This window comes from Limanda limanda, chromosome 1 (assembly GCF_963576545.1).
Source record: "Limanda limanda chromosome 1, fLimLim1.1, whole genome shotgun sequence".
Classification (NCBI taxonomy): Eukaryota; Metazoa; Chordata; class Actinopteri; order Pleuronectiformes; family Pleuronectidae; genus Limanda; species Limanda limanda.
This window is the reverse complement of record NC_083636.1, coordinates 6998969-7024387: the sequence shown is the minus strand read 5'-3', so window position 1 is coordinate 7024387 and position 25419 is coordinate 6998969. Positions and strand designations below refer to the sequence as shown.

The window sequence follows — 25419 nt, the reverse complement described above, 5'->3', positions numbered from 1 at the left end:
GAAAGCGCTATAATGAAGATAGGGGGAGGGGGGGTGCAGAAGAGGGAGGCGGCCCCCCGACAGTCAGGACGGGAGATTTTGTAAAAGAAAATGAAATTGTGAATATCTACTAAATTGGTGTTCATTAGTGAAATTGTGGGTCGGACCACATGAGGCAGAAGTGACTTAACTAAGGTCTGTTCTTGGTTTTCATTTTGAATGAGTGAAGCTGTATTTTCCGTATTAAAGCAAACAGATTTAAAAGTATTTCATCCTTAACGGAGCTTCAGTACCAACTTCTCTTTAATCCACAGAGGTGCATGTACGATTTAACTCATTTTTCTTGCGTTTTCTCGCAGGGTGGAAAGATTCCTATTCGCTGGACGGCTCCTGAGGCGATCGCATACAGGAAGTTCACCTCGGCCAGCGACGTGTGGAGCTACGGCGTGGTGATGTGGGAGGTGATGTCATACGGAGAGAGGCCGTACTGGGAGATGTCCAATCAAGATGTGAGTTTTCTTAATGAGATTTCTTTTTATGGCTCATTTTCTTCTGTACTTACAATTGAAACAAGTGGAAGTATTTTTCTTCACCTTTTGGCTGCTTACCAAGTAGGAAAAGTTAATTTAGTAGCTGCTCTGGATCCTCATTTCTCATTAACTCCGTCGTGTTTGCGGTTTTCCGATGTTTTGATTTCCTTTTCCTCTGTCGCTAATTAAAACATTGTATCCTGTTTGTTTAATCTGTACAAAAACCAACATGTTTAAAATGCAGGAGCCGTTCATGTGCCAGATTATTTCTTGGCTACAGCCAGTAAGGTCCAGGACTGGTTGCCTGGCACCTGCCCAGAAATCGTCTGGCACATAAAACCTCCTTTAAACCCCCACTCCCCTTTTTTTGTTTGTTTTTCTATTGATTATATAAATGAGATTTAATGTGTTAATTAGTGAGCTTCGGAGCTTTATCACCTCAGGACAGAGCCCGGCTGCTTGACTGTTTTCCACGTTCGCCGAAGCTGCTCCACCGACCACGAGCTTGATTTTGAGGCAACAGATGGAATCGATCTTCTCACTTCACATTATGCCAGAACGGAAATAAGTTTGGTTCCCAAAACTCTCGGTTGAAGGAGCTTGTAAACTTCATTTGAGCTGATGAAGCAGCAGTTGGACTCGAGTGTGAGTTTCACAAGAATCTACTTCACACCTCAGTTGGAACAATGTTGGTTTTTTGAGTTACCTCGAACAGCAAGTTAACATAGTTTCTGATTAAATGCAGGTTTATTTTTGTTTTTCATGTTCACCAATTTAAAGAGATTGAAGTATATATGTAGATATTAACAGGATAAGATTTTGGTCTTGGATCGAAGGTCAAAGGTCAACGTTAAGTGATGTTCACTTACACTTGTGAAATAATTTATGTGGGTGGTTTCAAGGTTAAAGGTTATGGTCAAATTTTGATCAATTGTCACTGGGACTCAAAATTATCGATGTGTTTGCTTCGCTGGTCAGCCAGAAGCTGTAAAGTTCTTTGGATCAACCATGAACAGGAAGCAGATGTTTGTTTACCAGTGACAGCATCGTTCTTGTTATATTTGAAATGTGAACTTGTCAATGAGGGAGGGATCTATGAGCTGTAGCAACAACAAGGATGACCTACATGTGTCTGTTCGTTAGCGATGGAGAGATCTTGAATTGCGTCACACGATCAGGATGTGCGAGCGGCGCCACACACACGTGCGCCCGCTTCCCACCCACAGACACCGGCAGCGAATGCACGCGCAGCCCTCCAGTGACCTCTTCAGACCCCTCCCTCCTCCTCTCGGTTATTAGGCCGTCTGTCTCGGAGAAGCCAAAAGAGACGGGGAGGAGAGGAGAGGAGGATGAGAGGAGAGGAGCAGACGTTTGATGTTTAATTGAAAGCGTTATGCTGGATTTTCTCTGATCTGCAGAAGAAAGTGCAGCCTCACTCGCACTCTCTCTCTCTCTCTCTCTCTCTATCTCTCTCTCTCTCCAAGCTCTCCGTCTGTTTGCCATTTCTCTCCCTTTTCCTTCCGTCTCTCTCGCCTCTCGTCCACCTTCTCTTTCTGTCTCCCACCTCGGCCGCTCGTTTTCTCCCCCCTCTGATCTTTCCTCTCTGACACTCGGCCGTGCGAAGCTCTTCTCTCGCTCGGTAGCAATGATTCCACGCCACTCAACACGTGCACGCTCCGAAGAGAGGAGCGTGCACGTGTAGAGCGTCTGCAGCGTCTGTCCTTTGTGTGGATTTGACTCAAGTAAAGACTGTCGTGAACTCAACAAATCAATTCCCCAAAGTGTCTTGCGATGGCAGAACTGGGCTGAAAACTCCAGCCTGCTTTTCCCACTGCAGGGTCCAACAAGAAGAGCCGGGATTTATTTATTATTCATCGAACTCCATTCCCCCAACGAAAGCTGTGATTCAGCGTCTTGCATCTTGTTAGTTGCAGCAGTGATTATCTGGGCTATGCAGCATATCAGATAAATAACACTTTTAAGATGAGTTACTTTGCCGGATCTCCGAGGGGTTTAGTTTTTTGCTCACTAACTTCACTGTGGTTTTGAGTTTGGGGTCAGATACAGAGCAGGAGCGTCTCTGGAGGATTTCAGAATTCAACATCTCTCACTGGATCTCTCTGGATGATTCGAACTGGAAGTGAGATTGTTTTTCTGTCACGGCTCGGTTGTGGAAAAGTTACTTCACGTTCAGGAGTCACAACAAGTTGTGTCCTCTCTGCACCCTGATTCATGGTAACTTTGGGACTTTGGCCATTTCACGCCTCAGATACTTAGGTTATATAGAGCTGTGCAGGTGAAGAAGCAGAAGGTTACTGACCAAGCTGCTTTCTCTTGGTCTGAAAGCAGATTCTGCTCTGCAGCCTGATCACAGCCTCTATCAGTGAGCTATGGAGATGTTGAGCTCCTGCCCCCAGGCCAGGATTAACAGGGGGATATACTCCTATATCCATGTATGATCTTGGTGGGTGATGATGTAGATCTTGTTTGAAGCATTGATGACTGGATGGGATGATAGCTGGAGGTGTGGTGTTGTGTTTCAGTCTGTATGGCAGGTTTCCAATTGGAGATTAACAGGTTCTATCCTCTGACTGCTTACACTGTTCCCATCGGCCACTCCGGATCGGTTTGGCACTGAAGAAGAAGATCCATAAGACAACATGTCATCATTTCCTGGTTTCACTTTCACTGTGTTTTCCCATTTTGCTCAGTGAAACTCTCGTCCTAACTGAGTTACAGCAATTTTTAGGGACTTCAGACTCTCCTGGAGTATCTGCTCGTGTCGTTTGACAAAAACCAACGTCCCTCTTGTCTGTTTGCAGGTAATAAAAGCAATAGAGGAGAGCTATAGGTTGCCAGGTCCTATGGACTGCCCCGAGGCTCTGTACCACCTAATGATGGACTGCTGGCAGCGAGACCGCAGCAGCCGGCCCAAGTTCGACGAGATCGTCTGTCTACTGGACAAACTCATCCGCAACCCCAGCTCATTAAAGAAGCTGGTCAACTCGTCGCACAGGTGGGAGCTCGCACCACCGACATGTGGAATCAGGCCTCAAGGCCAAAACAGAAACGGATGTTTTTATATTCAAGAAATCTCAAAACACGGCAAAACACAAAGGCTAATGAGAAAACACATCATCTTCACAGCCACTGTAGAATATTATGTTTTCCTTCCTAACTGAATTAACTCTGTAGGCTAATGGACTTGTCATATTAAATATTGTCTTTACTGAATTATTTTGCAGATGCATACTTAAATCAGAATGTACATAGTCCCTCACACAAAGAGCAGAAGTGTCTCGATTTTCTGAAAGCCACAAATTAATGTGTTTTATACTTGACGTCCTTTTCAACCTTCAGTTAGTATTTTCCCACTATGGATATGCATTAGTGCATCATGGCTTGAAAAAGCTCTAAGTGCTGAAGACATTTAGTCAGACGCTCTCATTACCGTTTCAGAAATAATGGAATAACGTGAGATATTTAGATTTTTCCACACACACAAGAGCTAGCTTAATAAATTACAGCCATATCTAACAGTTCATGCAAAGACATATGACAGCTAGGCAGATTAAAGGGACACAAACAGGACGATGTCTTGTTCTACATGACAGTCCTCTATGGCGTTAGTGTGGACAATAGTGTTTGCAGGCATGAAAATCTCTGTTTGATAGTATGGAAAGCTCTGCTATGTTTCTTTTCTTTTTTTGCATGAGGAGTGAGCTGAATGACAACGTTTTCAGCTTTGTGTAATGATGCATTACTCCCATTATGAATCCTCGCTGGTATCTGTCAGGAGCCGAGCGTCAAACTACACTTGATTGCACAGTGAATCCTTTACATTCATGATAACAAGAAACCAAGCCGGTGCTTCTAATACATCCTGACAACCCGAGATACAGTTTGAAGTCATGTGTAATCTCCTGCTTTAATTCAATTGCTTCTTATTTCTTTTATTTTCTGTATCTCTACCAGGGTGTCCAACCTGTTAGTGGAGCACGCCAACGTCCAGGGGGGGGACTGCAGCGCTCGCAGCCAGACCGTCGGCGAGTGGCTGGACTCCATCAAGATGGGTCGTTACACAGAGCTCTTCATGGGAGGAGGTTACTCTACACTGGAGACGGTGGCTCAGATGACGTCAGAGTAAGGCCACTTAAACATATGCAAATGCATAGAAAGAGTACGACTTGGAAGCAGGCAGAAGATTTTTGGTTTTGTTCCGTCAGATTTGAGATATCTGAGTATGATTTCAGAATACAGATAAGTCTATATATCTTGTCAAGGTTAAAGCGAAATGTGAATGCAGTATCCTACAGGTTTACTGTCTTCAGAAGCAGTACATCTTATAAAAGATAGCCGGCTGCCAAACCTGCATGTATCATGGATTCATACAGAGGTCGGCGAGCATCAGAAAAAACACATATTAGTAACATTAATCTACTTGAATTATCACAGAACTGACATTTTAATGCTAGTTGTCTAAATCAAACCTGATATAAACCCTTATAGAAATACTCATCCATGAATTAACTTATTTGCCGTCTGTTTGATTTGACAACTGAGCGTCTGTTGTGCGTTTGCTGTTTTCCAGGGATCTCCGGCGAGTGGGCGTGAATCTGGCCGGCCATCAGAAGAAGATCATCACTAGCATCCAGGAGATGAGAGTCCATATGAACAGCACTGTCAACTCCACTGTCAACATGTGATGCTTATGTACAGGCAAACCGCACTCATACACACACACACGTATACACTCACAATATATGGACCTAGTGTGTGACGAGAGGACTCGGACTCGCTGTTGGACCTAGAGCAGCTCAGCACTTTCTACGGACCAGGACTCCCAGTGGGGAGGGATTGAAACTGGAGGACCCACATCTTGACTTTTGGTTCTTGTGAGTGGAGTTTGCTTGTGGTGTCACCGGGGGTTGGGGGGGGATATTTGACATTGCAGCGCTTAAACCAAACTGGACCGAACTGAGTGGTGCTACACGGAGGGAAGACGCCGGTGGGACGAATGGACCGAACTGACTCACACTCCAGCGAAGACTTTTTTCCGTTTCTAATTATTCCATTTGTGTGAATCTTGGGGATTCTGAAATCTGGTGCACTGTTTGGATCGCCTCAGATCTGACATGAAGCATGAGACTGTAGATCTGGCTCTGAGGACAACCAGCACTTTTTTTCGTTTTTTTTGGCTGTATCACAAACATTGGAGTTTCATTGCAGCCTGTCTCGGGTGAACTGAGCCCAACAGATCTGAACAGCACTCGCTTCTTCTTTTTCTTCTGACAGTTTTCTATGGACGTACAGTTCCATCATTCTCAGGCAGTGACAACATGTAATAATGGATCAGCAACTAATTGGTTCGGTCTTTGTTTCCCTTTCGTCTGCAGCTGTAATCCAGCTGTGCGAGGTCCAGACTCATAATCAGCTTCATATTCTTCATTATCCTCCAAAAAAAAATGCATTATATATTGTTAAAAGAAGCTGGGATTTAAAATTAAGAAGAAAGAGGGTAAAAAGAGGCAAGGTTTTTGGATGTGCTTCTCTCTCCATGTGTTCTTCTGGCTGAATGTAAAGCACCACACACAACTCGTTCAGTTGCAGCATCAATGTACACGTGTAAACGCTGTTAAACACGGATGGAATGTGGCAGTCGAACCATTCTGCTCCTTAAAACCAGCTCCTGAATGAAGCCGCAGATTGTACGAGAGATTCATTGGATTCCTCTGTCAAGAATCTCCACTAAGACCATGAGTGATGAGTTCCCCTCCCTCCCCGTGGTTGATATTTAACCCGTCACTCAACAGAACCGTCTCTGCTGAGGAACCTGCAGAACACAGAGAGTCTAGCAGAAGCGTTTACAGAGATTCAACTGGATCCATTTTGACATCAAAGCATCCTTCACCCATATTCTGAGGAGCTTTCATCTTAAAAATCGGACGTCATCAAGTTGAAATCCGTTGAGATATTCCGTCCAATGGAAAGTTCAGTGGATCCCGATGGAGCTTTTGTTCATAACGGATCCACCAGATCCTAGCTGGACTGTTTACTGATCCTCTAACAGGAACCTTGATTTCCTGTGAGATTCAAACCCAGAGCTCTCTCAGATCTTCACTCACAAACCAACCTTCAGGTACTGCAGGAAACCCCCCCTCAGCAAATCCCTTCAGTCCACCACGCCGCAGACTCCCTCTGCCCCCCCCACGCGCACCCGCCACGCCACAATAAACCTCACTTGGACAGGACTGCTGGAAATGAGGAGGAAATATTGTTCAACTTGATAATCATTTATTTATTTATACTTGTTGAAGGAAATGAGCAAAAAAAAAACGCTGTAGACGGCTTGTGTTTTCCTCCTGATTCTACTACTGAGCAACTCTGCCTACACTTTTTTTCATGTATATAATGTACTATATATTTAAAGCAGGGAACTTCATTCTTCTACGTCTGCCATCGTGTGGACAAGTCGGTTGTGATCGAGCATCTCAGAGTAGGAACCCTTAGTGACGAATGTTCAAACTCGACATCTGGAACCAGGAGATCTGTCCCCAAACCGAGACGGCCGCAGTGGGTTTAAATATTATGTTGTCGATGATTGTGTTCAGTTTTAAAGTTTTGGTGCAAGACCTGGAACTATTTCCAACGGGCCTAAAAAGCAGGAGAAGTACGCACGGGAATTTGATAAATGAACCTCTGGTGTTTGGGTTAAATGTATACAATGATGTCAATGATCGAGCCCGTGCTTTTACTTCTCCTTTTACGTTTCTACTCAGTGCTTTATCGCTCAAACTTGACCCATTTCACCGTCATCGTGTTCACGTAAATCAGGAACTTGAGTTCTGAGATAGTTATCCTCTACGCAGATGACATGCTACTATTTTTCTCGGTTGCACGCTGGTGCTGTGGGCGTAAAGAGTGGGAAACGGAATGAGATTGTTAAAAGTTAGTTTTTATAAGTGGTGGACTCACCTGACTCTATGGAAAGCAGAGAAAAGCACACAAGAAGAATGTAAGGTTCTAAAGGGGTATTCCGCTTTTTCTTTTTCTTTATTTTTTAAGAGAACACGTTTGTCTTTTAAACACTCAGACCTTCATGTGAGTTTAGATATACAGATCCCAACCGGCTCTGTAAAAAGACAATTTGATATTCTACAAGAGGGATGTGTTTTTAAAATTCGAAATGTTCTACCAGAGTGAAATAATCTAAAAATATCTGCATAGTCTCTTTAGTCTGCATTCATCACCATGGAGATTTGTCCCTAGCTTATCCTATATAATAGTTTTAATGGTGGGAAACTATTTAAAACCACAAGGTCATTTTTTTGGCAGTAGAACACGTATGCAGAGTTTTGCGACTATGCAGATCTTTACTTTTGTTTGGGGAGGAATGCATCAGTGATATGGTGCCATTTTTTTTTATAGCAGACCATATAAGGCATGTACAGTGAAAGTGATCGGACTGGGTGCGTTTTAAATTTGACCACCCGGCGTGTTTTCAAGTAAAGCTTTTGTAGTTCACAGGAATTTCTCTCAAAGGGGTTCGATTCCCTCTCAAATTTCCTATTATTGGCTTTTTACCAACCCACCCATTTGTTTTGATTTTTAACCCGAACCCTTTGCCTGGGACATGAACAATTGGTGAACAGTACACCCTTATAAGTGCCTCTCATCTTTCGAGCACCGCTACGTCCTCCCCTGCCAAAACGCTAAGCCCCAGTTGTGCCCCCCGACTTTCTACAGTATATATTTACGTTTTGCCAACAATATCTAACGGCAATAAGAAGAATGTCAGACAATGTGTATGTTGGAACTAATTTAATTTGCACTTTATGAGAAATCTGTCGCCCTTTTCGTTTGACTAAAATGTCTCAAGGTGACTTACTTTTTAGCATCAAAGTTTTCTTAGTGATTTACTTTATAATTGCTATAATTGCTGTTGTTCCCTGATGCTGATTATATCGCTACGTAATCTAAACGCTTCCCATAGTGTAACAAATTTGACAGCTAAGCACAAGGCCTCAGTAATATTTTTACATTTTAACAAATCAAAGCTATATATATATATTGAGAACGAAAGCATCACTGATGTAGAGCACCATTTCCTCATGTAAGGCACAAACACACCTTCAGAGCGTGAGCACAGAGTTTTACAGGAAGTAGGAAAGACATCGATTGCGGTTTCCCTCGATGTCAACAAACCCGAGTCAGACATTTAGTTATTGGCAGTATTCGTGGCTTTCCAGCAGGTTAGCACACAGGTCGATGGATGTAGCTGGGAAAAGTATCGTCATTGATTGAAATGATTTATTCTCAGCGTTTTCTGCAACGCCGTGATTTTTATCCTGACCGCCTCGTGGTTAAAAGCAGCAGCAAAAGACCAGAGGTTAATTGATGTGTTGTTTCTATACAATGACTGTCAGTCGTCCACCATGCAGTGAAGTATGAAGGAAGCAATTCTGTAATAAAAATGAAAATGTATAACGCATCTGGTTCAACGTTTGAACCGACAACTTTGCTCATCGAGACGGATTTACAGCAGAAGGTGATCTCATCTATTTATATCGACATTTATCAACATACACGGAAGGTTCTTGCATTTTAATTTGTTCACATTGGGGTTCAGTGGGAAATGGCTTCATAATGAAAGCACTGCATTTACTGTTGGTTTGACCGAAGTCGAGCAAATGTACAAAAGCAATACCTGATACCTAATATTAGCAAAAACTCACACACAAACGCATGGGGATATAATGGAAAAAAGAAGGTTGCACTCATGTCTGAATGGTTTTAAGACACTAAATTATGATGAAAACTACATGTTGGTGTCTTTAAATAAACTTCAGAAATAAAGCTGAGAAGTGGACGGGGTTAATATCGGGGACCTGGTAACAATCAGTGATTCTGTTTCTGAATGATTAAGAGACTTTACTTGTCAGTTGAATCCTCACAAACCTGAGACAACGTTATAGTGCAGATAAAATCCATATAGTCTAGTTCCTGGTTGCCAGGATGTCGTCAATAAGCAGGAACTGAATTCACATCTGACATCATCATAGCAACAGCCAATTAGGCGTGTGGGTGATGTAGTATTGTGTAAAATTTAACAAACCACATTGAAGGGATTCAACTGATTCCCAAAGGCTAACGTGAGGATGAAAGACTTTAACTGATATCAGAGACTCCAGGTTTTATGTGTTGAATAATTTTAAGCAAACTTTCAATTTCAGATTCACATTGGGGGGGGGGAATGTTACCAATGGCCCCGTCCACTTCTAAACTCGACAGTTGACTTCTCAGGAAGTGGAAAGTTGGGTTCACTCATTGCAACGTGACACACGTGGTCTTAGGGGAAAAAGATTGTGCAGCTTTCACTCAAAGTGTCATCATACAAAAAGCAGGTTTGCAGTTCTTAGTTTTTTTTCCCCCCAAGTCAAACGATCGTGTTCTCCATAACTCACACATAAAGTTTTAAAACAATTTGAATAACTGTTTTTGTGATTCATTGAAAGCACAGTAAAAATACTTAACTATCGATGTGCTATTGGTTTGTCTTTGAGACGTGTCATGTATTATGTTTGTGTTGATGTTTTTGTAGTGTGTTATCAAAGTCTATATTTTTGCAATAAAACATTTTTAAAAATGATGATTGATGTGATGATTTAATTGTCTCATTCACAGGTAGATTTCTAAAAAAGTTGTGTTGCATCTTGTTGATTATTAAGAAAGCGATACAGCAAAGAGTAAAGTCTGTGTTTGACTATCTGTTGAACGTCCAGATAGACTTATCTCAACTAAATTTTTTTTTTTTATTTATTAATATTTACTAATGGAGCCATTGCTGTTCAAATGTTTGCAGATGTCTATGGTCACCAGAGGCTAAATCCCTGACTTTGGTACACCATCATTGGAAGGATTGCACATTTTTATTATTCACTGCAATTGTCCTCCAAATTTTTTACTTGTACAATACAGTTATTGGATTTAATACTCGATAACAAAGAAACATTTCAGCTGCAGCTATTCAGGCGAATTTTTCTCTTGCAACTAAGATTTACAAGGTTAAAGTGAAAAGTGTATTCTGGTACTTGCTGCCTCCAGGAAGCAGCCAGATACTTGCACTCTGTAGCTCTCCATGACAAAAGCTTTTATATGTTACTAAACTAGCTGCCAAGTACTGAGTGATAAGCCTGAGCTCGCCTTCAGCAGAGCAAGTGGGAACTGACCCTGCAGGTTCCGACTGTAGCTTTATATGCACTCGCTGCTGAGACGCTTTAGTTCTTCAAAGTCGTATAAACACGTACAAATACCCGACACTGGCAGCTTTGCTTACGAACTGAGGGCATTTTCAGAGCTGCAGTTTTTTTGTTTTTGCTCTGGTCTGAATCAGGTGGAGGAGAGAATATAATCCACTTAGTCCAAAAAACCTCGAAGCTCTTCCTCGGCTCCCTCTCGTCACCGACCAACCGAACAGGCTGTGAACTTTACTGTTTTCTTCCTTTTTCATTGTCTCAGAAGGATTTGTGATCTGTGTTTCTTTGTCTGCGTCCTCGTCCCCTGCTGGTTTCCACGTAATGAGCTACTTTAGCCAAACAATGTAATTGCTAAAAGATGTTTCCCAGCAATGCAATTAGACACGGTTTATTGGTTGAGATACCAATTGTCGGGGTAACAAGGGAGCTAGTTAGCGGTTCCTTCTCTTTGTCCTCGCGGAGAGCGAGAGGGAGGAGGAGACGGAGACAGACGGAGAGAAGTGAGCAGAAGAATGTTTTTTTGATCATGGGGGAGAAAAACAGGAGAAGAGAAAGTCACCCTAACTAACCACGTTCCCGTCTCGTAACACGTTATCGTCAGCAGTGCATCGTGTGGAATATGGTTCATTGGCGGGTTATGAATATAATGAGCTCTGAGGTTTTGTAAAATGCACGATGTTTTCTTTAAAAAAAAACCTGATGATGCAAGCTCGGGCAATGATGTGTCTGTCAGACGCGCTGGAAGCAGTCGCTGATGTCAGCACTTCACACTGGTGTGTGTGTGTGTGATGGCGTTCAGACAAAGGAGTCGATAACGTGGGAATCTGGCTCACAATTAATTTACAAGTCGTCTGGTTTCACTTGCAAGATGAACATTATTCATGGGATACTGTTTTCCTCTAAATCCAAAAGGACAGTTTCAACAGAAGTGATACAAATTTGCATAAAATGTATTTTTTTAATCTTTAATTCACACGTCTTTTCATCATATGTGCGTTAACCTTGAAACATGTGTGAAGGTGGCGCTCGGCTCATACGCTGCTACAGTTGTTTGTATGTAAATATTGTCACTGTGTGTGTGTCTGTGTCTGTGTGTGTGTGTGTGTGTGTGTGTGTGTTTGTTATGATGTCAAATCAGGACTTCCTGGTCTCTGGGGGAATCCGCCGCCTGCGTGGCTCAAGGTGATTATTACGCTCACACACATGAAGTGTATGAAGGTGAAATTAACCATCAGACCATCAGGATGGCTATTAGCAAAACCTCTGTATCAGCGGCTTGAGGAAAAGAGCTGCAGGGTGTGTGTGTGTGTGTGTGTGAGTCTGTGTGTGTGTCTGTGTGTGTGTGTGTGTAGAGATTGCACTGGGGCCGTACTCCCATTGGTGCTGACTGGGATTGTTCTTGAATGGATGGATGGACAGGACACTGGTTTTCAGCTGGTTCCCCGTCTCTCTCTGTGTGTGTTCCCATGTCTGCACGAAGCTTCTCCGCTTGTTTGCCTCTGATTTGCTTCGACCGTCTCTGTCTGGTTTGACGGTTACACGCTCGCGCCGCACGTCCCCGTGTCGGCGTGACTCTCCGGTTTTCCAGCGACTCTATTAAGTCTTCCACATCTGCCTCTCTGTTTGCGTTTTACATCTCTCCGCTCCCGCTCGCTGTCTATTAGCTTGTCACCGTGTCAGTCTGCAGTCGGGCATCTCGGGGCAGCACAAAGTAATTTTCTCTTGAAGAGGTGTCAGTGGTCCAGACGTCCCAGGGGTCATTTGGAAATCATTGCAGAGACGCCTCTTTAATCACCATGAATGACCTTGAGCGGAACCTTAGCTGTCAGTTTAGGTGGGATTGTTTGGGTGCCTGTGAATCTATGGGCTGTCTGTGCAAGTATGTAACATACAGGCATGTGTGTGTGTGTGTTCCTCATCTTGTGTGTGTTTGTGCAATGACTTTGTGTCGGAGGTTTGATTTGTGCTAATTAGTACACGTTTCATGCGATTTGTTTGTCAGAGAGAGAAGAGTTATCGTAAGAGCCCAGCTGGACGAGGTGCAGGAGGTACTTTGTATTCAAAAGCTGGTGCTGGTGCAGATTTATTTTCCAGTGGGCCGGGCGTTCTAAAGTGGAAGTGCTGCTGTAAGGGAGACTTGACCTAGACTCTTCTTTTTTTAAAAGGCTGAAACTTGCAGGGGAATCGTTAAGCCTTGCGGGGGGGGGGGGGGTTACGGTCACCTCACAATTTTCCTCGGCTTTTCCCAGAAGGAATATTCCTCGCCGTGTGTGTACAAATGCAGTTTAGAATAAGCTTTTAAAGGGGATATATTTATTTAATTTTGCGTGATTATAACGTCAAAAATTTTAATCCCGGCGGTGCTTAGACGATGTTTACATAGCGTGTTCGCTGAAGCATGTGAGCAGCTGAGTGCGGGAGGTCTCTGAAGTCTGATATCGAGTAAGAACAGTCGGCGTTCCATATTCCAGCGGTTTCATTACAGGCGACGTTTCAGGAGATGATATCAATATCGACAAAAATTCACATTTCAACGTTTAAACTTTAAATTAAAAGGAAAAAAAGACCATGAATCATATTTTTCTCATGTCCAGTTCCTGACCCCCGTGGTTGTCACAAGAAAAATTGTAATTTCTCTAAAATCATTTTCCATGCAGATGCCAGCACAAGGTGCAAGCGGAGAGATAAAGCCGCTCTCTCTCTCTTCGTGTAGCAGCCGCCCTCTACACCCATTAAACTGTTACCACAGGTCTGACCCCCGACCGAATAAGCTGCTGGTAAATAGCCTTATCCATTCTGCTACTGATCCGACGCCTGCCATGAGAGGGCTGTGTGATGTGAAGTGGCTGGCGAGGACACACACTGACACACACACACAAACACACACACACACACACACACACACACACACACAGAATGAGAGAGAGAGGGAGAAACGTCGCCAGCGGTAGCAGACTAGCAGGTCTTTGTGTAGCACTGGAGATAACACAACACACACATTGGCTTCCCCCTCTCTCTCTCTCCCTCTCTCTGTCTCTCTCTCTCTCTCTCTCGGTATCCGTCTCCTTCAGAGAAAGGCAGCCAGAGGGACGTATTTGTCACTTGCCCAGATGTTTTTTCCAAGGTCCTTTATTCCAAGCAGTCAATCATGTGAGCAGAAATGTCCCTAATGTGAAGTCCCTTTGGTGCAATGGCTCTGTGTGTGTGCGTGTGTGTGTGTGGGTGGGGGGTGTGTTTAAGTTTGTGTTTGTGCATCCACGCATTTGTGTGTGAGGAAGGTCGGTCAAGGTGAGATGAAAGTGCAGTTAACCTGAGACACGGGGAGGTAATGTATTAATAACAACTACAATACTGCAACACACTCATTCTCACACGCACCGAAGCCATTTATCTGCTCTAATGAGGTTTGTCACTGTGAGACACACACACACACACACACACACACACACACACACACACACACACACACACACACACACACACACACACACACACACACACACACACATCTTCCACCGGCCACACACGCTCTTTTGTTCGTATTTTCTTCATGAAAATAAAACCGAGCTTCCCACTGAATTTCAGCGCTGCCTCTTCCCGACTGCTCACAAACACATTTCCATGTTTGGTGATGAAATTAACTGCAACGACCTCATGAAAATGCATGTCCCATTATGCAAAGGGAAATATGTCATAATTATGGCTAATGTGTCAGAGGCGTAATAAAAAAGACGGAGCTGCAGTTCCCCTCCGTAAATCTAGATGGATGCGATATTTATTTCTCATTGTCCGTATTTAGAAATGTATAAATGTAACACGTATTGCCTTCAATAATACTTTTCCCGGCTCATGATCCAGTGTCTCTGTGTTATTTTTCAACCAGGAACATAAATCCTTCCATACTATTCTTCAAAAGAGGATTTTCACATCCTTTTTCTATTCTTTGACTTTCTTATCTGCTCCCAATATATCGTAGAGAAGTCGTTCCAAAGACTGTATAGAAAACTGGTGATGATTATTAAAGAAAAGACAAGAAAAATAATCTGGATTTGAATTTTTAAAAGACATTAAACCTTGTTTGCACATGCAGATGTTTTACCTTTTCCCTGCTTGTACCTGGTGGCGTCCAACACTATTTATTTTGCAGGTAATAAGAAAGAAGTGCTTTATAAAAAACAAAGATCATCAAAGATAACGTTGAAAGGTTGTCAGCACCCCCCACCCCCCCCTGCTCCCTTCAACCTTGCTCTATAATGAAGAGGTGCTGCCTGCCCACTGAGCTGTCTCATCTGATAATTATTTTGACATTACCCACTGAGAGCTGGAAGGGAATTATGCTCCACAGCGTCTGCTTGCCATACATTCTCCATAATCAGCCCCCGCCATGCATGGGTAGGTTTGTGCACGACGACAAAATGTGTGCGTCTAACATGTTACAAATGGACCACGACACACTTTGCGATTGTAGTGTAGCAGAAGATGCATGATTGAATTTAACGAATCGTGTCGCGGCGATCTGCACTAGAACCGATCAAATCCTAACAAAAGCACAGACTTTATTATTTGTTCAGTGGATTTTCTTAATGTGTCACTTTGACAGCAAAATTAATTGAGCTAATAGCCTGAAATTAGCCTAGCACAATTGTTTTGTAATGTCATGCGCTCATAATGAGTGTTGTCACTTATCAATGTAGCCTATTGTGTAGTAAGTGAGGCGGCTCGGCAACAAAAGAGCAACAGTGGAGCTGCAGTGCAGAAACACTGGATGCAGGATTTTTCTGTTTCAGCACAAAAGCACTAAAACCACATAATATGGTTGAAGAACCTTGTAGCTCACCGGGTTCGACTGGTTTCAGACACTGAAGCAAAGCAGCAGCAGCAGCTCACACTGGGAATATCAAGAGAAGCAGCTGGAACAGATGTTTCTCACAGTCTTGATCAAGTCACAAAATATTTGTTATGTGGAATTTGTAGGTAGATGACAAATTTGATGTGATGTCAAAGTCTCGTGGTCCCAGAAGGTGATTAGCGTTAAAAAAAAAGTCAACTCAAAATCAAATGGAATCAAATCAAAGTTTATTGTCACCGTCATTGGAGCAGTGAAATTCTTGGGACATGGCAGGCAGCATCTACACAGTAGACGGGCTTTACAAAGATTTAAAAAAAGAATTGACATACCATATAACATATAACATATTACGTATAACATATTAAAATATTAAAATGAAGCAGAAAAAATTCAAATGAAGCAGATGTTTACCGGGTGGAGTGGGGAATATTAAATTAAAACAAAAAAAAAATATGAATATATATGTAGTAAGTACGTAGTAAGTGGGACCTGTGATCTTTTGACCTGGCAGGCAAGGGCTTTACAAAATAAAAATAACATAACATATCACATATCACATATCACATATCACATATCACATATAACATATAACGTAAACATATTACATAGCAAAGCAAAAAGAAGCAGCAGTTTACCAACAGTTGAAGCGGGGGGAATATTAAATTAAATAATATGAATATATGTGTAGAAAGTGTATTTGTATTTGTATGGGTGGTGGAGCAGAATGTACATTGTAACTGTTCAGAGGGTCAGTGTTGCTGATTAAGAAGCCTAACGGCCTGGGGGAAGAAGCTGTTTTTAAGTCTGGTGGTCCGTACAGAATCTGACAGTAGAAACAGAAAGACTACTTTCACTATTCACTTTATTTAAAGAAGTTAGTGAATATAATATATTGATAGATGCAGCTCACGCAGGTGATGACGACAGGAAGTGATGTCATACAAAAGTCTTTATCGTGCTCAGGATCGGGTAGAATAAATCCGGGGGCAATTCTACACTTTTAGCACTAAAATATAAAAGATTACAAAAATCAGAAGCCCCTTTTTGCTTTTTGTCGTACATGATGTGAATATTTCTCGGCTTCCCTCAGATATTTATAAACTGGAGCTAATGGCTGCAAGTAGAGTGTGATGGTGTCTGTGAAAAACAGCTCATTTGTCTTAATATTCACTGCTCTCTGCACAGACAAACTAATGACCGCAATGCATCACCTGGATATCATATTTCAATACATAAACTCTGTGTGTATGTGTTTGTGTGTGTGTGTCTACGGTTTGGGTGTGTGTCAGTCGCACACACCACAATGCATCATATATGTGTAATGAAGTGACTCCCATTTAAAACCTGTCTTCTAGGATTTTCCTGCCCATGCACTGAATTTGAATTGTGTTCTCACGTTCACCGGCCGGCGCTCGTTAGCAGCCGATGCTCAGAGTGGAAATGACATCGTGCACGTGGGGGAAACTGAGTGTGTGAAGTAGCCGGTGCATAATTAGTCCTTTCACTTTTAACACCTGAGGTCTGGGTTCCTACTTCGGTTTATACTCCACTAAGTCAACTTTTACTTTGTCTGTATTTCAGGGAAGGTTCAACCATATCAAGAAAAACGTGGCCGCCAAAAGAAGCTTCTCATGTGGGAACTTACAGTATCTGTCATTTTGGAATATAGGGTGCTTCATACCTGCTTTATTAAGTCTGGACCCTCTGACTTTTCAGTTTAGTTCAAACTGAAATAACAGGAGTGGAGGTGCCAATGGATTCAAATGGAACAGAACGTTAGTTTGGTTCTTTTGTAGAATGAAAACACTTTTTTTTTTGGAATATTTTATTTTTCCAAATATTTTCACAATGCAAGAGAACATGCAGAGCATACAGAGCACTCTACATTAAGCATTACAGAAAATTACATAACAAAATACACATGTAGATGAAATAAAACTAATTAAATAAATAAAGTTAATAATTTCCCCCACCCAATGAGAAAAAAAAAGAAAAAAGTTGGTGCATAGGATGACACATCACAGAGAAATACCGCAATGACACAGAACATAATGTAATTCAGAGCTCCAAATAGTTACAGTGCTATGGTACCGTTGGTGGTGTATCCATGTATTCCAAATAAGGCTGCCAGATTTTCAAAAATAACTTATATTTCTTTTTGAGACTATATGTAATATTTTCAAGAGGAGTACAACTGTTCATTTCCACAGACCATCAGTCTATGAGAGTCGGGGAATCAGACTTCCAAGTCATTGCTATACATTTCCTGGCCACACATAAAGCAATTTCTGCAAATTTAATTTGGTGAAAACACTTTTTTAATAGTTTGGACTTTCGGACCAGTTGCAAGAAGTTGACACAGAATTGAACTATAGAAACGGAAAGACTACTTTCTCTATTCACTTTATTTAAAAAAGTTAGTGAATATAATTGATAAATGCAGCTCACGCAGGTGGTGACGACAGGACGTGATGTCATACAAAAGTCTTTATCGTGCTCCATAAATAACGATGTGAAAACAAAACTCACCGGATCGAATGACATCACTTTAACACTGTTTGAATTGGAAATAATTTCTATAAAATAAATGTAAAGTGTTATCACAAAGCTCTGTGGATTATCCTGAGTGACAGGAACACATGCAAATTCATTCACCTCCATTATTTTGGGAGGCAGCAGAGATCTCGGGGATAAAAAGCAATTTCCTTAAATACTTAACAAAACCCTCGTGTTACCTCGAGGAGACAACGTGATCTGAAGATCTGAAGCTTTTAGTTCAAGTTCAAGTGTCGGACAGATTTATCTTATTGTCACATTAGGGCTTCACCTTTCTTATCCAATCATGTGACAGGATTCTGGGTTCGAGTTTTCCTATCGTCCAATGCTGATAATTGAATCATATCTCAACTATGGGACCCACTTTATTTTACATTGTGCTGATAAGATGTAACACACTTAGACAGATGAGAAATAAAACACTTTAATGTGAAAAGAAACTGCACTTTGCCATTTTACAAAAAATATAATATTCTCAGACACTATTATACCAAATTATACTATAATTAGAAACCTCATAGAGAACATAATACACTGTTGGACACCATCTACAAATGAACGCTTCTATTCACAAGTTTGGGCTAATTTCTTTCTGTCTTGGTGGGAATATGGAAACGTTTTGCAGATTTTGTACATATAGATTGTTTTTTTTTTTTAAATGCCTCAGGTGACAAAGCATCTATTTATTTGCAAATGCACATAAATCTCAGAGGGATTATTTCTGAGTGTGACCTTCGCTCCTCCGGCTGTGCTCAGTGCAGTGTGTAATAAGTCATTATTAAGACATGTTTCCAAAACCACTATTGATTCTCTCCCTCAGCGAGCGAGTGGCTGCTGAGGGGCCACACAGACGGAGATATGAGGGAAGTTCCTATCGGGAGCGTCCCTGCAGATCATCAGACGCTCCATGATGAATCACTTCGCTCTGCTTTGATCAGTTTCTCCTTTCCCCCCCCTGCAGCGGTATTCCCTTGCAGGTATTCTCGTCTTATTTCGTAGTCTCCTCCGGCAGCAGAGAAAATCAATGAATCCTCAAATCACTCTGAGAGGATGAATTAGTGTGAATGGATGATGCACGAGGTGAAGAAGACATCTCAACAGACGTCTTTTCTGTGTTTTTTGACGTCTGCCTGACGAAGATGAAAGAGAAATTCTCGGCTGCTTGTTCTGGTTTTGGTGCAGCGGTTGATTCTGTTCGTGCATTTTACTGCAGTCAGATTTTTTTATGTGGTTATTAAATACGTATGTGTGTGTCTGTGTGTGTGTGTGAGTGTGTACATGTGTGTGCATGTATGCGTGAACCTATTTAGCTCAGTGTCAGACCGTCTGCGTGTGTTGTAATACATGCAAGTCCATTAATGCTCGGGAATGAAGCGGAATTTGGAAAAGGACACACACACACTAACACACTCACACACACACACACACACACACACACACACACACACTCAGAGCACTGTATGTCTCTGATAGCTTCTATTATCTAGGTCTCCCTCCTGGCTGCACATCAAACATGGATGAGCTCCAACCATAAAAGGCTCCATTTTCCTTTGATTTATACAAGGAATAAAATTCGGAAAGGTGAAAAGTCCAAACCATGCATATTTTATCAGCTTGCTGACACCAAAGGCAAGACAGAACAAATTTCAACATGGGGCAAAACTTAAAATAGACCATGATAGGGCCAGAACAAAACAGGAGGGGCAACACTGAACCTCCTGACCTCAGATCCTCGGCCGGAAGCCCTCTAACCTCGTCTGGGGAAGGAAAGGGTGAAGAGTAAATGTTTGACTTCTTTGAATTGTCTCGCAGATAAACTTTAATTTCTTTTGGCTATTTTAACAGGGGATGGAAATGAAAGAAATGAAAGTCTAGACAGCAAATTCAAACATGGTATTTTAAAAATGTTTCTTGCTGTGCAGAGATGGAGCGAATATACAGAGACTGATTCAGAATCAATACATCCGTCCTCAGGGCCCAGTTTGCCTTATTCCCTTTTAAAAAGACAGTGGTGATTACAGATCAGTGCTCCGGCAACGAGATCCTCTATGCATGTGTCCCCATAGTGTTTCTGCTAATGGTTTCTATGGCAGGGAGGGAGGGGGCTGGGTGGTATGTATGGGCAGGGGTCTTATTACCACGGGTGGGTGGGCGAAATAATGAGTCTCCGCAGCTAATCACGCCGAAGAGACCTTTCTACGGATCCGAGGGTTTGACAATGACGGGAAATCGGAAATACATTTATTTTAATGTCATTATCATATGAAAAATTCACAAGTATTTTCCCTGTTCCATCAAATCTATTCTTGTAAACACTTTGGATATATGACGCTGTGCATTTAATAACAGTCAGGGGAGGTGAAATCGCTCTGGTGCCTCTCGCATCACATCCATCTCTCTTTTATTTTTCTTATCACATCCCGAACCTTTCCATCTGTGTCATCCCTCCGTTCCACACGTCCATCCGCCCCCCCTCCCTCCATCCCTCCATGTCTCCACTTCTTTCCATAAATCGCTCTATACGTAGCACCCCTTCCCCTCCTCCCCTCCTCTCCTTCCTCGCCCTCATCCTTCCCTTCCTGTCTCCTCTTCTTCCCCATTTTCTTCCCCTTCCTCTTTTCCTTTTCCCCCCCTCTCCATCCATCCTTCCCGTCTGAATAATGCAGCGGCCGCGCTCGCAGCTGTAGCGCTATTGTCCCCCCCCCCCCCCACTTCAATGTTAATGCTGTGTCCTTGTCACAATTATCGGGTCACCATCATCCATCACGGCTGATCATTGTCGTACATGATACGCAGACAAACAACGCACATTACCGGGGGAACAAAGGAACACAACATGTGGAGAACAAAGGCGCTCACTGATGCACCGCAGGAACATGTTGCTCGTCTCAGATTAAACGATGCTCAGGCAAACACAGCTTTCATTTCGTCACTGAAACAGACGCCACATGCAGAATGTACAGATGTAGAGTGTAAATAAACATGTTTGTGTGTTCAGGGATGTGTGATCGTTGAACTGTGGGAAACAAAGTAAACAGAGTCGAACACCGACACTGAGCTCGGAGAGAAGAGCAAATATAGGGCAACAGCAGAAGTATTAAAGGGTCAGTTCATCCAGATCAACACATGTCAAGCATATTTTGTCACTTCTGGAAATTTGTTAGAAAGTAAATGTTCGAGTCAGATATTTTCAGGAACTTTTCCTTCCTGTCCAGAAAATAACTTCACAGAATTTTATTTATTTATTTATGAGTGATGTAGATATTATTCTATGTGGTGATATTTTTTGTTATTTACCATTGGAACATCTGTTTGTGCAACATATTATTAATTTAAATAGTGCTGGGCAAGTTAACTCGTTTTAATCGAGTTAACTCAAGTGATGAGTTAACTCGATTAATTATTTTATCTCGCATTAACTCAGGTTTGATTATTTATTGTTTTATTGTGAAAGTCAGGCTTTTATTTTGTGAAAGTCTGTTGCTGACTGCTGCAGAACAGGAAAAAAGAAAATAATTGGCGGATAAACAATCGAGTTAACTCATCACTTGAGTTAACTCGATTAAAACGAGTTAACTTGCCCAGCCCTAAATTTAAATAATCTACCTAATAAACTTTTCCTATGAGAAAGTATTAAAGGTGGTGGCAGAAGAATCTCTGGGATGGATTTCTCAAAACATCAGAAGGGAAAATCCTCACCTCTATTTTTAACTATAGTCACTGTCTGACATTTCTGTTGTGTGTCTGAGTTATGAGTGTGGAAATGTATGAACGGTGCAGTGTGTGCCACAGTGACACAAGAACCTCTGTGTCATGTACATCGTACTCTCTGCAAACTATCCCACAATGCACTGCTCCACATTTTCAAAACAATTGCAAAACGCCAACACGAAATAGAACTAGACAACTGTGGTGATGACGCAAGAATGATGATGAAAAGCAAGGTTTCTGTCCAAAAAGAAATAACAATAAATAACCACTGTCGTTGAATATCCCGGTTTGGTGTCATTATTTGATTTGTAGCGAAAGTCGTTTTATTTTTAAAGACGTGTTCCTCCCTTTTGAGAGTTGATCGCCTTTCTGTGCATCGGCTTAGCTTCAGATTTGTGGGTTTAGAGAACAGAGGCAGCTCGTGATGGAGGACGGATTATTTGATTGATTTTCATCAAACACACCCTCTTTAGTGGAGGACTCAGCGTTTGGATTTGGACGGCCACTGATGTTGAGCGTTTGTGGGGGTGCGGCTGACGGATGGCGGGCGAGTGTGGATTAGGTTAAACGGGCCCATTAAAACATGAAAGGTTGTTGATAGCCGATGTGGGAGTATCACACGTCTCCTCTTAGAGACCAGCGGCTTTAGAGTAGAGTGTGTGTGTGTTTGTGTGTGTGAGAGTGTGTGTGTGCACGTGTGTTCATACATGCTGCAAGTGAATCAATAGTGATGAGAGTAGGCTGGTATCTATTACCTATTTAATTATCCTCCATCAAACAAACATGATAGCACCTTGACATCATTGGGACCACAGGCCTACACACACACACACACACACACACACACACACACACACACACACACACACACACACACACACACACACACGCACACACAGAAACTACGCACACACACACACGCCCGCACACACTGCACAGAAAATAAAGGAGACTCAAGGTCACCAAAGCTGATAAAAACACAAATACATTCGCAAAAGATCCTCAAGAGCGGATTCTTCTCAAATAAACTCTTTTAGACATTAACTTCATGAAAATGGAAAATGTCCTTTCATGTCCACAAAAGAGCATCAGGGCGAGGGATGGTGTTTGAGTAGAGGACGCGAGAGGCAGGACATGACGTGTAAATCCTGCTGTGGAAATCACGTGTTTCTGTTTACAGCGCATCCACACAGACGTTGGCTCTTATCGCCGAAAGCTTTCTAGTCTCCTCGTCTTTTCAGGGTGACATCTTTGAGATAATTGTGTTATTTGTGATAGAAGGGTCATTGAAATGCTTGTTGGTGTGAATCTTTTCGGGTGTTTTCTGTGTTGCCTTCTCACATGGGCTAAATCAGACATTTCACCAAGGAGTTGGCTGGAAAAAGCTCCAGAAAACATCCACTGCAAGCGACTTGGACCTTTGCGCTCTCGATAAGACACTGACACTTGATCCCTCTCATTTATTTCCCTCTCAAGTGTCAGTTTTAAAAGATTTTTATAAGCTCACGCTGCCGATGAGCTTTTGGTTTGTATTTAGCAGTCGTCTGCTGCGAAAATCTGACCCGGCGCAATTAACATAGACCCTCTGCTTGAAATCGAAATATTTATCACAATGGTGACTTGTCGAAGTTAAACAAGGCGTGTGGGTGATGCAGCTGTGAGGCAACATGGCCACAGTGTGACAGACAGCTCGGAGACGTCTGATTAGACTGGAGCTTCCTGTCTCTCTCTCTGTCTCGCTTGTTCTGGCACGATTACATAACAAGCGATCTGCAGTTTATAAAGAATCTGTATGTGTTGTGAATGTGTGTTTACTGATAGCACGTTTGTGTTTCGTATGACCCAGTGCGTGTTTGTGTGTGTGTGTGTGTGTGTGTGTGTGTGTGTGTGTGTGTGTGTGTGTGTGTGTGTGGCCTAGAAACGTCTGACAGTCTCTCATGGCTTCATTAGGGCATAAACCCAGAGTTCAGAGTCTGTAACCTTCCAATTATCACTCTGCTCCCCCTGCTGGGACGACATGTGTGTCCTTTTTGTGTCACTGTTTTCTGCTTTAAATACAGTTCTCTCACAGCGAGACTCTTCTTGTCTTTGTGTATCTCGTTCTTTTGGTCTTATTTCATTTACTCCCCCTCCCGCTTGCATCATCTCCTATAGATTTGCGAGTGGGGAGGGGCGGCTGGTTGTGTAAGTGTTTTTCCCCCACGACTCTGAATTCAAACATTTATTTTTTCCCCCACTGATGTCCTTGATGTTCCTCTGCACAGAAACACAGCCGCCTCTTGGATTATTCAGGGCTGCTGTGTTGATGTGGAAGTTTACTGTAAAGCTGAAGCTCCGGAGTTTACTGTCATGTATGAAGGAGGCAGCGGAATATTGTTCGTGTCAGAAGAACAGGAAAATGTCCAGAACATTCAGCTGGATAGAGACGTCGGCAGCAGCTGTCGGATCTCGTTGTCTCGTCCTGTATTCTCACATCGGCTCATTCCAGCATTTCACCAGGGAGCAAGCAGGGAAAGATCCAGAAAATGTGCAGAGCAACAGACTGGGACCTTCTCACTTGCAGAACCGCAGGAACATTTTGGGAAAATGTCCGAAGTTTAATGCAAACTTGCTCTCCTCCTTATCTCCTCCATTTGTGGACTTCCTGTGGAATAGTAACCCACTGGGTGTGAGTCCTAACTCCTGCACTCGCTCGAGTACTTCACCACTTTACTGTTTCTGGTAAATCGGCAACAACTGATGCCGTCAACATTCTTGGACAGTCTCATCATTTGTCACCAGCTTGAGTTTCCCTTGAGCAGTGACAGAAGTGAGCCTGTGCTAAGGGCCATGGGAGTTTTTTTGAGTTGTTTGAATGTTGAACTTGATCAACAAATACATTGCACCCAAACTGTAGCTGACACTTCCTGTCAGATGGTGTTTGGGAATGTGTTCTCACAACTGTCCAGTATCGAAAATGACCTGAGGACCAGAATATGAACTCATCCGGGGGTTTGGACATTGATGACTAGAAGAAGGCTGCGACTTTAGGTACGGTCAGGTCACTGCAGTTTCATTTGGTCGTATGTGGCTTTGTACTAAACCCCCAAAGACGAACTATACTATAATTCTACTATTTCCTAACATTACCTATTATACTGACTTTTTATTAAAGAACGAGATATATCAGGTGACTGATAGAAGTCCGGGTCTAGTGAACTTGAACTTGGTGGAGGTGTACACTCTACTGCACGTCCTCTGAGTGTCACAGATCTATCCCACTGTTGATTAAACCAGGAGACGTCCATCACACACCTGTCTTTATCAATGTCGAAAATGAACTTCCACGACAGGAAGTCAACATCCCCCGAAATACCTGCCTCCTCCTCTTCTTCCTCTCCTTTGCATCACTACAGTTGAGATAAGGACGCCGGTACAGGAGAGTTATCAGTCCCAGAGCCACTGCAGCATTTCACCACCTCTCTCCCTCGTCCTTCACTTCTTCTCCCCTCCTCTCTCTGCCGAGTCCCGCCTCATCACCTCTCTTTCCCTCTTCCCC

At 42.6% G+C, this 25419-nt stretch overlaps 1 protein-coding gene across 1 annotated transcript in view; it reads left to right on the top strand.

The window, feature by feature from the left end:
* Positions 1–5215, top strand: part of LOC132999108 (ephrin type-A receptor 5) — a 53447-nt gene extending 48232 nt beyond the window's left edge. Inside the window, exons 16-19 of the mRNA XM_061068899.1 lie at positions 339–488; positions 3332–3525; positions 4485–4652; positions 5101–5215. Coding sequence (XP_060924882.1) covers positions 339–488; positions 3332–3525; positions 4485–4652; positions 5101–5215 — 627 coding nt within the window. The remainder of the gene's footprint in view (positions 1–338; positions 489–3331; positions 3526–4484; positions 4653–5100) is intronic.
* Positions 5216–25419: the final 20204 nt, after the last annotated feature.